At 38.5% G+C, this 14,595-nt stretch overlaps 1 protein-coding gene across 3 annotated transcripts in view; it reads right to left on the reverse strand.

Moving 5' to 3' along the window:
* Positions 1 to 1,330: 1,330 nt before the first annotated feature.
* The window catches only part of LOC121375812 (centrosomal protein of 63 kDa-like), a 46,432-nt gene continuing 33,167 nt past the window's right edge, over positions 1,331 to 14,595 (reverse strand). For all 3 annotated transcript variants that reach the window (XM_041503487.1, XM_041503479.1, XM_041503471.1), the window contains exons 17-18: positions 9,384 to 9,532; positions 1,331 to 3,528 (exon numbers count right to left, since the gene is read on the reverse strand). In XM_041503487.1, coding sequence (XP_041359421.1) covers positions 3,382 to 3,528; positions 9,384 to 9,532 — 296 coding nt within the window. In that variant the 3' untranslated portion in view covers positions 1,331 to 3,381. The remainder of the gene's footprint in view (positions 3,529 to 9,383; positions 9,533 to 14,595) is intronic.

Here is a 14,595-nt window from a genome sequence, read left to right on the forward strand (position 1 = left end):
AGTATTTGCAGGCCCATAGGAATGGGGTGTGGGGTGTGTGTGTGTGTGGGTGGGGTGGTCGGGGGTGGTGGGGGTGATGGAGGTAGTATGGCCTGTTCACTCCCTCCCTTCAAGGATGAAAATGTAAGTTTTTTGTGTCCTCTATATAAATATAGATAAAAATATGGCTTGTGCCTCCTCCATTGGAGGCTGTGATGCCTACTACAGGTTCTACCCCCACTACAGGTTCTACTCCCCACTACAGGTTCTACTCCCCACTACAGGTTCTACCCCCCACTACAGGTTCTACCCCCCACTACAGGTTCTACCCCTCCCCCATACACTAGGGTATCCTTGCTATCGACTGGTTTTGTACACACAGAAATCAAAGAATGGGCAGTTAAATGAAAAAAATTATAATTTGGGAATGCAATTATCTAGACCATTGGAAAATAATGATTGTCTGATAATAATTCCTGTGTGGGTGGTAACTTTCACTGTAAGCATCATAGGGACTGTCCCAAGTCTGCACCCAATGTAAGATGTTTCCAACTAACTGAGCCTTTTTGGCGACTAAAATTACATATTCAATAGTTTCTTCTATAGAAAACAAAATGTCTGTTAATCCAATATGTTTGTGATTGTGTGATATTGTTTGTAAGCAAGACAGCATTATTGGTTAGAGGTACCTGTGGTTTGCAGGGACAGATAAAAGATTTTTCTAAGAAGGGGTGCATCTTTAAAAAAAGAAAAAAGGTACACTAACATGCATCATATTGCAGTGAAACTTCCTAAGACACACCAACCAAAAATAAGATACTGTATGTATTCCCATCAAAACAAAACAAATTCTTTATATTCATTCATTAAACATAGGATTGTTGAGAAGTTTGGAGTTCAGGGAGGAAGTAAACCCACACCCTAGTAACCAACCATGTTGATCAGCATCTGTTGTGTGTAAACTGTTCATCGTTGTTCATCCACGATGAACTGGAACAGTTTTAGGGGAATGCTAGATCTAGAATTGTGGAAAACATTGGAGGATTCCATCCCTGTCGAACAGACCATCGACGCAATTTACTTCCTGTAACATGCCACTGTTTGATAGCCTTAGATGCTGTTGTTAATTTTGGTCCCATAGGAATGTATTAGCCGGTAACATAGCAATGTATTTACCTGGTTAAATTTGCAGATTAAAGTTGCAGGACACTCTTTCTGCTATTCAGTTTACAAAATATACTGGAAGTTATGATTGCTGTATGAAGCAGTCGACTGTATATGTGAATATTAAAAACAATTATTGAAAAAATAAAAAATAATAAAAATAAAATATTAAAATATTAAAAAAACAAACACTGTCAAATTTATTAAAACAGCAAATGTGTTTGTATTTTGCACAGAAAACGATGTTATCAGATAGGCAGGTATGATTGCAGCTTTAAAGATTTCATTTTTCAATTAATGATTGTCTGTGATTTGTTTTACATTCATCGGGGTATGAACCTATATGAATGTAAAATAAATAACAGACAATACTTATAATTAACTTTGAAACATACTTACTATATTTTATTTTGAATTCTATTTTTGGTTCTAAACAATACCGCTCAATAAGACACATAAGTACCCACACAGAGTGACGTCATCTAATATGATGTTCCCCAACGTTTATTTTTTACATTCATCGAGAAATGAACAAACTTGTGTTGCTATGGCTGGACCAATGGGATGACGTTAAATTGTATAGAATGTAACGGATATTTAATAACTGACATCTGCATATCATTAATGGAAGATATGTTCTCTAATGTAACATCTTCATGCCATTAACTGAAGAGACGTTCTCTAATGTAACATCTTCATGCCATTAACTGAAGAGACGTTCTCTAATGTAACATCTTCATGCCATTAACTGAAGAGACGTTCTCTAATGTAACATCTTCATGCCATTAACTGAAGAGACGTTCTCTAATGTAACATCTTCATGCCATTAACTGACGAGACGTTCTCTAATGTAACATCTTCATGCCATTAACTGACGAGACGTTCTCTAATGTAACATCTTCATGCCATTAACTGAAGAGATGTTCTCTAATGTAACATCTTCATGCCATTAACTGAAGAGACGTTCTCTAATGTAACATCTTCATGCCATTAACTGACGAGACGTTCTCTAATGTGTCATCTGCATATCATTAACTGAAGAGACGTTCTCTAATGTAACATCTTCATGCCATTAACTGACGAGACGTTCTCTAATGTGTCATCTGCATATCATTAACTGAACAGACGTTCTCTAATGTGTCACCTGCATATCATTAACTGAACAGACGTTCTCTAATGTGTCACCTGCATATCATTAACTGAACAGACGTTCTCTAATGTGTCACCTGCATATCATTAACTGAACAGACGTTCTCTAATGTGTCACCTGCATATCATTAACTGAACAGACGTTCTCTAATGTGTCATCTGCATATCATTAACTGAACAGACGTTCTCTAATGTGTCACCTGCATATCATTAACTGAACAGACGTTCTCTAATGTGTCACCTGCATATCATTAACTGAACAGACGTTCTCTAATGTGTCTGCATATCATTAACTGAACAGACGTTCTCTAATGTGTCATCTGCATATCATTAACTGAACAGACGTTCTCTAATGTGTCACCTGCATATCATTAACTGAAAATACGTTCTCTAATGTGTCATCTGCATATCATCAACTGAACAGACGTTCTGTAATGTGTCATCTGCATATTATTAACTGAACAGACATTCTCTAATGTGTCATCTGCATATCATTAATGGAAGAGACATTCTCTAATGTGTCACCTGCATATCATTAACTGAAGAGACGTTCTCTAATGTGCTTCTGCACATCATTAACGAAAGAGACATTCTCTAATATGTCATCTGCATATCACTAATGGAAGAGACATTCTCTGTGACATGTGCACACCATTAATGGAAGAGACATTCTCTAATATGTCATCTGCAAATCATTAACGGAAGACATTCTCTAATGTGTCATCTGCGCATGATTAATGGAAGAGATGTTCTCCAATGTGACATGTGCACACCATTAATGGAAGAGACATTCTCTGTGACATCTGCACACCAATAATGGAAGAGACATTCTCCAATGTGACATGTGCACACCATTAATGGAAGAGACATTCTCTGTGACATCTGCACACCATTAATGGAAGAGACATTCTCTGTGATATCTGCACACAATAATGGAAGAAACGTTCTCCAATGTGACATGTGCACACCATTAATGGAAGAGACATTCTCTGTGACATCTACACACCAATAATGGAAGAGACGTTCTCTAATGTGACATCTGCTGATTCACCTTCTCATTCCCACTCATGCACACTGCGAGACGTTCCGTTATCTGTGATATTTCTTGATTGTGTTGTCCATGGTGGTTTTCATGTCCTCTATGCGAGAGTCTATCAGAGTCTCCAACTCTTTCAGTCGTTCCCGTTCACCAGTGAGAAACCTTTCAGCCGCAGCCTCCGCCGTGCTGCTGTTAAACTGCATAAGAAGAAAATACGTGACAGCAACCTAACAAATGACACCATCTAAAAATTTGATTACCAAAGTGTTTAAAAAGACCTTCTATCCTGAATTGTTATAAAGGTGGGGACGAGACATGGTAAAGTCGTAAAGCGCTCGCTTGATGCACAGTCGGTTTGGGATCGATCCCCATCATTGGGCCCATTGGGCTATTTCTCGTTCCAGCCAGTGCAATGTTAGTCCTTAAAAAGATGTCATTAGTTGGACATTTTGTAATGTTAGTCCTTAAAAAGATGTCATCAGTTGGACATTTTGTAATGTTAGTCCTTGAAAAGATGTTATCAGTTGGACATTTTGTAATGTTAGTCCTTGAAAAGATGTCATCAGTTGGACATTTTGTAATGTTAGTCCTTGAAAAGATGTCATCAGTTGGACATTTTGTAATGTTAGTCCTTAAACAGATGTCATTAGTTGGACATTTTGTAATGTTAGTCCTTAAAAAGATGTCATCAGTTGGACATTTTGTAATGTTAGTTCTTGAAAAGATGTCGTCAGTTGGACATTTTGTAATGTTAGTCGTTAAACAGATGTCATCAGTTGGACATTTTGTAATGTTAGTCCTTGAAAAGATGTTATCAGTTGGACATTTTGTAATGTTAGTCCTTAAAAAGATGTCGTCAGTTGGACATTTTGTAATGTTAGTCGTTAAACAGATGTCATCAGTTGGACATTTTGTTAAGTGGTAGCAAATTGAAGACAGTCTCTAAGTTAACCATGTAATGAGAAATCAATCAAAGAAAGAAGGAATGACAGAACGAAAGAAAGAAACTGATGACATCTCAGCACAGTTTTAACTTCAGCTGTGATGTCTGACAGTTATTTCAACACAAAGCCTCGAGTGAGAGTGAAAACTAAGCCATAAAGAATACTCCTACTGTATAGCAGGAAAACACTGTTTTGAGGGCTAGCTGTGGTGAAAACTAAGCCATAAAGAATACTCCTACTGTATAGCAGGAAGACACCGTTTTCAGGGCTAGCTGTGGTGAAAACTAAGCCATAAAGAATACTCCTACTGTATAGCAGGAAGACACCGTTTTCAGGGCTAGCTGTGGTGAAAACTAAGCCATAAAGAATACTCCTACTGTATAGCAGGAAGACACTGTTTTCAGGGCTAGCTGTGGTGAAAACTAAGCCATAAAGAATACTCCTACTGTATAGCAGGAAGACACCGTTTTCAGGGCTAGCTGTGGTGAAAACTAAGACATAAAGAATACTCCTACTGTATAGCAGGAAGACACCGTTTTCAGGGCTAGCTGTGGTGAAAACTAAGCCATAAAGAATACTCCTACTGTATAGCAGGAAGACACCGTTTTCAGGGCTAGCTGTGGTGAAAACTAAGCCATAAAGAATACTCCTACTGTATAGCAGGAAGACACCGTTTTCAGGGCTAGCTGTGGTGAAAACTAAGCCATAAAGAATACTCCTACTGTATAGCAGGAAGACACCGTTTTCAGGGCTAGCTGTGGTGAAAACTAAGCCATAAAGAATACTCCTACTGTATAGCAGGAAGACACCGTTTTCAGGGCTAGCTGTGGTGAAAACTAAGCCATAAAGAATACTCCTACTGTATAGCAGGAAGACACCGTTTTCAGGGCTAGCTGTGGTGAAAACTAAGCCATAAAGAATACTCCTACTGTATAGCAGGAAGACACCGTTTTCAGGGCTAGCTGTGGTGAAAACTAAGCCATAAAGAATACTCCTACTGTATAGCAGGAAGACACCGTTTTCAGGGTTAGCTGTGGTGAAAACTAAGCCATAAAGAATACTCCTACTGTATAGCAGGAAGACACCGTTTTCAGGGCTAGCTGTGGTGAAAACTAAGCCATAAAGAATACTCCTACTGTATAGCAGGAAGACACTGTTTTCAGGGCTAGCTGTGGTGAAAACTAAGCCATAAAGAATACTCCTACTGTATAGCAGGAAGACACCGTTTTCAGGGCTAGCTGTGGTGAAAACTAAGACATAAAGAATACTCCTACTGTATAGCAGGAAGACACCGTTTTCAGGGCTAGCTGTGGTGAAAACTAAGCCATAAAGAATACTCCTACTGTATAGCAGGAAGACACCGTTTTCAGGGTTAGCTCTGGTGAAAACTAAGCCATAAAGAATACTCCTACTGTATAGCAGGAAGACACCGTTTTCAGGGCTAGCTGTGGTGAAAACTAAGCCATAAAGAATACTCCTACTGTATAGCAGGAAGACACCGTTTTCAGGGCTAGCTGTGGTGAAAACTAAGCCATAAAGAATACTCCTACTGTATAGCAGGAAGACACCATTTTCAGGGCTAGCTGTGGTGAAAACTAAGCCATAAAGAATACTCCTACTGTATAGCAGGAAGACACCGTTTTCAGGGTTAGCTGTGGTGAAAACTAAGACATAAAGAATACTCCTACTGTATAGCAGGAAGACACTGTTTTCAGGGCTAGCTGTGGTGAAAACTAAGCCATAAAGAATACTCCTACTGTATAGCAGGAAGACACCGTTTTCAGGGCTAGCTGTGGTGAAAACTAAGACATAAAGAATACTCCTACTGTATAGCAGGAAGACACCGTTTTCAGGGCTAGCTGTGGTGAAAACTAAGCCATAAAGAATACTCCTACTGTATAGCAGGAAGACACCGTTTTCAGGGCTAGCTGTGGTGAAAACTAAGCCATAAAGAATACTCCTACTGTATAGCAGGAAGACACCGTTTTCAGGGCTAGCTCTGGTGAAAACTAAGCCATAAAGAATACTCCTACTGTATAGCAGGAAGACACCGTTTTCAGGGCTAGCTGTGGTGAAAACTAAGCCATAAAGAATACTCCTACTGTATAGCAGGAAGACACCGTTTTCAGGGCTAGCTGTGGTGAAAACTAAGCCATAAAGAATACTCCTACTGTATAGCAGGAAGACACCGTTTTCAGGGCTAGCTGTGGTGAAAACTAAGCCATAAAGAATACTCCTACTGTATAGCAGGAAGACACCGTTTTCAGGGCTAGCTGTGGTGAAAACTAAGCCATAAAGAATACTCCTACTGTATAGCAGGAAGACACCGTTTTCAGGGCTAGCTGTGGTGAAAACTAAGCCATAAAGAATACTCCTACTGTATAGCAGGAAGACACCGTTTTCAGGGCTAGCTGTGGTGAAAACTAAGCCATAAAGAATACTCCTACTGTATAGCAGGAAGACACCGTTTTCAGGGCTAGCTGTGGTGAAAACTAAGCCATAAAGAATACTCCTACTGTATAGCAGGAAGACACCGTTTTCAGGGCTAGCTGTGGTGAAAACTAAGCCATAAAGAATACTCCTACTGTATAGCAGGAAGACACCGTTTTCAGGGCTAGCTGTGGTGAAAACTAAGCCATAAAGAATACTCCTACTGTATAGCAGGAAGACACCGTTTTCAGGGCTAGCTGTGGTGAAAACTAAGACATAAAGAATACTCCTACTGTATAGCAGGAAGACACTGTTTTCAGGGCAAATTTTGAATGCAACTGGCAAATTTTATTTTTTAGGTACTTTCCCATAGACAGGATAGTACATACCATGGACTTTGATATACCAACTGTTGGACAACTGATTAACCATATGACTCGATGAACAATAGAAGTTAAAGTTTGTTTTGTTTAACAACACCACTAGAGCACATTGATTTATTAATCATCGAATCATCAACTATTGGTAACTGGTAATTCTGACAGTCTTAGAGAGGAAACCCATTACATTTTTTTTTTTAGTAGTAGCAAGGGATCTTTTATATAAACAATCTCACAGACAGGATAGGACATACCACAGCCTTTAATAGACCAGTCATGCATGGTGCACTGGTTGGAACAAGAAATAACCCAATGGGCTCACTGATTGGGATCAATCCTAAACTGACTGTGCCTCAGACGAATGCTATTCCACTGGGCTCTAACACTGACTACACCTCCCCTGTTTTACACTGACATTGCCAGACAGGCTTGAAGAGTCTAGTCATTGAGTGAGTGTAGGAGAGACATCAATACTTACACTGACATTGCCAGGCAGGCTTGAAGAGTCTAGGTCGTCGAGTGAGTGTAGGAGAGACATCAATACTTACACTGACATTGCCAGACAGGCTTGAAGAGTCTAGGTCGTCCAGTGAGTGTAGGAGAGACATCAATACTTACACTGACATTGCCAGACAGGCTTGAAGAGTCTAGGTCGTCCAGTGAGTGTAGGAGAGACATCAATACTTACACTGACATTGCCAGACAGGCTTGAAGAGTCTAGGTCGTCCAGTGAGTGTAGGAGAGACATCAATACTTACACTGACATTGCCAGACAGGCTTGAAGAGTCTAGGTCGTCGAGTGAGTGTAGGAGAGACATCAATACTTACACTGACATTGCCAGACAGGCTTGAAGAGTCTAGGTCGTCGAGTGAGTGTAGGAGAGACATCAATACTTACACTGACATTGCCAGACAGGCTTGAAGAGTCTAGGTCGTCGAGTGAGTGTAGGAGAGACATCAATACTTACACTGACATTGCCAGACAGGCTTGAAGAGTCTAGGTCGTCGAGTGAGTGTAGGAGAGACATCAATACTTACACTGACATTGCCAGACAGGCTTGAAGAGTCTAGGTCGTCGAGTGAGTGTAGGAGAGACATCAATACTTACACTGACATTGCCAGACAGGCTTGAAGAGTCTAGGTCGTCCAGTGAGTGTAGGAGAGACATCAATACTTACACTGACATTGCCAGACAGGCTTGAAGAGTCTAGGTCGTCGAGTGAGTGTAGGAGAGACATCAATACTTACACTGACATTGCCAGACAGGCTTGAAGAGTCTAGGTCGTCGAGTGAGTGTAGGAGAGACATCAATACTTACACTGACATTGCCAGACAGGCTTGAAGAGTCTAGGTCGTCGAGTGAGTGTAGGAGAGACATCAATACTTACACTGACATTGCCAGACAGGCTTGAAGAGTCTAGGTCGTCGAGTGAGTGTAGGAGAGACATCAATACTTACACTGACATTGCCAGACAGGCTTGAAGAGTCTAGGTCGTCGAGTGAGTGTAGGAGAGACATCAATACTTACACTGACATTGCCAGACAGGCTTGAAGAGTCTAGGTCGTCGAGTGAGTGTAGGAGAGACATCAATACTTACACTGACATTGCCAGACAGGCTTGAAGAGTCTAGGTCGTCGAGTGAGTGTAGGAGAGACATCAATACTTACACTGACATTGCCAGACAGGCTTGAAGAGTCTAGGTCGTCCAGTGAGTGTAGGAGAGACATCAATACTTACACTGACATTGCCAGACAGGCTTGAAGAGTCTAGGTCGTCCAGTGAGTGTAGGAGAGACATCAATACTTACACTGACATTGCCAGACAGGCTTGGCGAGTCTAGGTCGTCCAGTGAGTGTAGGAGAGACATCAACACTTACACTGACATTGCCAGACAGGCTTGAAGAGTCTAGGTCGTCCAGTGAGTGTAGGAGAGACATCAACACTTACACTGACATTGCCAGACAGGCTTGAAGAGTCTAGGTCGTCCATTGAGTGTAGGAGAGACATCAATACTGACACTGACATTGCCAGACAGGCTTGGCGAGTCTAGGTCGTTCAGTGAGTGTAGGAGAGACATCAACACTTACACTGACATTGCCAGACAGGCTTGAAGAGTCTAGGTCGTCGAGTGAGTGTAGGAGAGACATCAATACTTACACTGACATTGCCAGACAGGCTTGGCGAGTCTAGGTCATTCAGTGAGTGTAGGAGAGACATCAACACTTACACTGACATTGCCAGACAGGCTTGGCGAGTCTAAGTCGTCAAGTGAGTGTAGGAGAGACATCAATACTTACACTGACATTGACGGACAGGCTTGGAGAGTCTAAATCGTCGAGTGAGTGTAGGAGAGACATGGGCTCGGACTCGAGGTTCGTCCCGCTGACACTGTCTTCCGACTGACCTGTCGTGTCCGCACTCTTCTCCTGCACCAGGTCTGTTAACCCTGACAAAGACAAACAGTCACTTCAATTTTCACATGACAATACAGTGGACTCTGTCCAAACCGGCATCTGTCTAAACCGGCATTCTTTGTAAACCGGCACAGTTTTAAAGTCCTGTCCAGCTACCATTAATTTATTAGGAATAAAACTCTGTCTACACTGGATGCTGAATTCAGAACAAAAGAACGGTGTATGTAGTAATTAGCTCTGTCTACACCAGCACGCGATCTTACCTCTACTGTCTGCCAGTGGGCACCTTTTAAACAATAACGGCCATTCCCCAGTAATTAGGACACCAAAGAATGTGTTATGAAATAATCGCGCCTTCTTGAAGGTTTAATAAACAATGAACCACACCTTTTTTAACGGGTGTAGGTAGCAAGATAAATCGGATTATTATGTGTATGTATTCAGGTTTATACCAATCACTAAAACAAGCATTACTTAGCCTTGCTTTTACAGATGTCTTACAGAGTTTATACCAATCACTAAACAAGCATTACTTAGCCTTGCTTTTACAGATGTCTTACAGAGTTTATACCAATCACTAAAACAAGCATTACTTAGCCTTGCTTTTACAGATGTCTTACAGAGTTTATACCAATCACTAAAACAAGCATTACTTAGCCTTGCTTTTATAGATGTCTTACAGAGTTTATACCAATCACTAAACAAGCATTACTTAGCCTTGCTTTTACAGATGTCTTACAGAGTTTATACCAATCACTAAACAAGCATTACTTAGCCTTGCTTTTACAGATGTCTTACAGAGTTTATACCAATCACTAAAACAAGCATTACTTAGCCTTGCTTTTACAGATGTCTTTCAGAGTTTATACCAATCACTAAACAAGCATTACTTAGCCTTGCTTTTACAGATGTCTTACAGAGTTTATACCAATCACTAAAACAAGCATTACTTAGCCTTGCTTTTACAGATGTCTTACAGAGTTTATACCAATCACTAAACAAGCATTACTTAGCCTTGCTTTTACAGATGTCTTACAGAGTTTATACCAATCACTAAAACAAGCATTACTTAGCCTTGCTTTCACAGATGTCTTACAGAGTTTATACCAATCACTAAAACAAGCATTACTTAGCCTTGCTTTCATAGATGTCTTACAGAGTTTATACCAATCACTAAAACAAGCATTACTTAGCCTTGCTTTTACAGATGTCTTACAGAGTTTATACCAATCACTAAAACAAGCATTACTTAGCCTTGCTTTTACAGATGTCTTTCAGAGTTTATACCAATCACTAAACAAGCATTACTTAGCCTTGCTTTTACAGATGTCTTACAGAGTTTATACCAATCACTAAAACAAGCATTACTTAGCCTTGCTTTTACAGATGTCTTACAGAGTTTATACCAATCACTAAACAAGCATTACTTAGCCTTGCTTTTACAGATGTCTTACAGAGTTTATACCAATCACTAAAACAAGCATTACTTAGCCTTGCTTTTACAGATGTCTTACAGAGTTTATACCAATCACTAAAACAAGCATTACTTAGCCTTGCTTTCATAGATGTCTTACAGAGTTTATACCAATCACTAAAACAAGCATTACTTAGCCTTGCTTTTACAGATGTCTTACAGAGTTTATACCAATCACTAAAACAAGCATTACTTAGCCTTGCTTTCATAGATGTCTTACAGAGTTTATACCAATCACTAAACAAGCATTACTTAGCCTTGCTTTTACAGATGTCTTACAGAGTTTATACCAATCACTAAAACAAGCATTACTTAGCCTTGCTTTCATAGATGTCTTACAGAGTTTATACCAATCACTAAAACAAGCATTACTTAGCCTTGCTTTTACAGATGTCTTACAGAGTTTATACCAATCACTAAAACAAGCATTACTTAGCCTTGCTTTCATAGATGTCTTACAGAGTTTATACCAATCACTAAACAAGCATTACTTAGCCTTGCTTTTACAGATGTCTTACAGAGTTTATACCAATCACTAAAACAAGCATTACTTAGCCTTGCTTTCATAGATGTCTTACAGAGTTTATACCAATCACTAAACAAGCATTACTTAGCCTTGCTTTTACAGATGTCTTACAGAGTTTATACCAATCACTAAAACAAGCATTACTTAGCCTTGCTTTTACAGATGTCTTACAGAGTTTATACCAATCACTAAAACAAGCATTGCTTAGCCTTGCTTTTACAGATGTCTTACAGAGTTTATACCAATCACTAAAACAAGCATTACTTAACCTTGCTTTTACAGATGTCTTACACATAGTCCAAACATTTGGTTAATATGACGTTTTATTTACATTGGTATTTTTCTTATCAATATATCTGGATGAACTCTCTCTAAACGGGCATATTTTATCGGTCCCAAATGAATCTGGTTTAGACCGACTCCACTGTATATGTACATGTACATGTACATATCGGTGTATTCAAATGAATCTGGTTTAGACCGACTCCACTGTATATGTATATGTACATGTACATATCGGTGTATCCAAATGAATCTGGTTTAGACCGACTCCACTGTATATGTATATGTACATGTACATATCGGTGTATCCAAATGAATCTGGTTTAGACCGACTCCACTGTATATGTATATGTACATGTACATATCGGTGTATCCAAATGAATCTGGTTTAGACCGACTCCACTGTATATGTATATGTACATGTACATATCGGTGTATCCAAATGATCACTATACTTACTTACTCCGAAATATTAACATACCTAGTATATGAACATACTTAGTATATTTATACAACACATTGTATTTACACACCTAGTATATATTGAAGACGTATCCAACAGATAGTATCCAATAAAGAACCATCGACTAAAGATATTTTAACATTCGCATATATACGACGTATATATGCAAAAGTTAAATCTTTAATGATCTTGAGTTTATCATTGAGTGATAGTTCACTACAACAATGTTTAGGTGGATGTTGTATGTTGAAATTAAATTGGGCACTGAAACTCTAATGACATCTTTCCATAAAAATTATTACTAAAAACATTTTGAACATTCGTCTTTTTCCCCATTAGTGTTGTAAGCTTTTTCCTATGAGCATTTTTCTTGTGAGAATACGTCTTGTGAGCATTTGTCTGCGCACCTTCTGTGAACACAGCAAAGCCAACATTACTTTTGTCAACTCTTTTTTTTGTTAAATAAATGATTTTAAATTCATTGTCGTTTTATGGATCCTCCAAGGAAACAATAAACATGTTTGTGACTGATATGAAAGCTGTCACTTGATTTTTAACTGCTTAATTGTTACTTGTCAGTCGAGTCATATGTAACGGTGATTACTAACCGTAATAATGACTAACCTGAGCATGTGAATATTGCAGTAGCTATGTTCGCAGTCAGGTAATCTGGTCAAGACGACAAAGTGACAATAAATGAAAAAAATTATTGGTGCCACAATAATTGATAACTGTCTGATCATCTGGTTATCAGAGGTATGGTTTGCACTAAATAAAAAGTTTAAGACTTAATTGTTCATCTGGGATTCAGTTTAGACAGGTTTCTGGTTTGGAGAGGTAAACTTTAGTGTTAAAAAGATGTGTAAATCATGGGACAATGTAAAACGTCCGGTTTTTAGAGAATTCCGGTTTAGAGATGGTCCGGTCTTGAGGGGTTTCTCTGTATATAAATATACACTGGTCTGAAAAAGTTATGTTTTATTTAAAAATACACTAGTCTAACAATGTGACATTTCATATACAAATACACTAGTCTGAAAATCTGACATATTAAATAAAAATACTAGGTTTTCAGATACATCAGACAAAAGGTACTTTTTATTTATTTAATTTTTTTAAACTTAATATTTTGTTCAAAAATTAAGAAAAATAAAAACATACCGACCTGTAAACAATGTTGTCTGCTTGTTATAGAATTTTGACAGGGGTTAAGGTTAGTAGACCAGTTTGTATTTGAATATAGCGAAGCATTGTAATAACACAGGTAATTTTTTACTTGAATGACGTAAGTATTCCAATGACGTCACTTTGCATCTCCTTACAATAACATAAACTCGGTATATGACATTTCCGTTTTAAGAAAGTTGAACAAATTTCAATGCAAAATTGCTGTTGAAAACATTTTGTTTAAACATTACTAAGGCACTTGAATGTGTTCGAAAGGTAATGTTGAAAAGAAAATGGACTTCAAGTGAAATTACGGAGAGATCAGGGCTAACCTTGCCCACTGTCAAATAAACCAATTGCTAATTTCTATGCAATGTGGCTACAACTTTTACTCTTTGGCTAATAACATATCCCTTAAATTAACCACATTTTAATAATTTTCAAGCAAATATTCACTATAACTGAAAATTGGCTAAACCAAAATTTGTCCCAGTGTGAGCCCTGTAAGGTATTTTATATGTTTGTGTGTACGAAGCCACATCAAGAATGCGAAGAGTGACTGTCATTGACCTCAGACTGACAGTCAGCCTTTCTGCCAGAAAATAAACTGAGGGTATGTAACAAAAATAAAACAGATCATAAGTACCCTTATGACTAAACTCTGAATTTCATGTACTTTCACAAATTTTAAACAACACTTCTCTTCCTGTAATTTTTCAAAAATTAATAAAAAATTATCGATTAGACAAAATTAAAAAAAAAAAAAATTGGTCTCTGGTAGGACAAAAGTTTCAGAATTGATGCAGTGATGTGGCATTTTTTTTTTTTTTTAAAGCATGGATTGCACAGAAGATGTGGGTATATTTAGATTTTTTTTTACATCCTCCTCATATGTCTTGGCCAATCCTCAATGGCCATGGAGCCCCCGTCGTTTGCCTTGGTACCCTAAATATTTTCCTTTACATTTTCCATATAACCGAAGGCAATTTTTATGACTTTGACTTTGGCCGCATATGTTTTTAAAACAAGCCATGCTACTCATTGACAACAACATGACCTGAAATGAAAGAAAGCTAATGGTCCAAGCACATCCTAGTTCCTACACGATTTGAAGGAAGGAAGGATATGTTTTATTTAACAACACACTCAAACACATTTTATTTATGGTTATATGGCGTTGGAC

The sequence above is a fragment of the Gigantopelta aegis genome, chromosome 1 (assembly GCF_016097555.1).
Source record: "Gigantopelta aegis isolate Gae_Host chromosome 1, Gae_host_genome, whole genome shotgun sequence".
Taxonomy (NCBI): domain Eukaryota; kingdom Metazoa; phylum Mollusca; class Gastropoda; order Neomphalida; family Peltospiridae; genus Gigantopelta; species Gigantopelta aegis.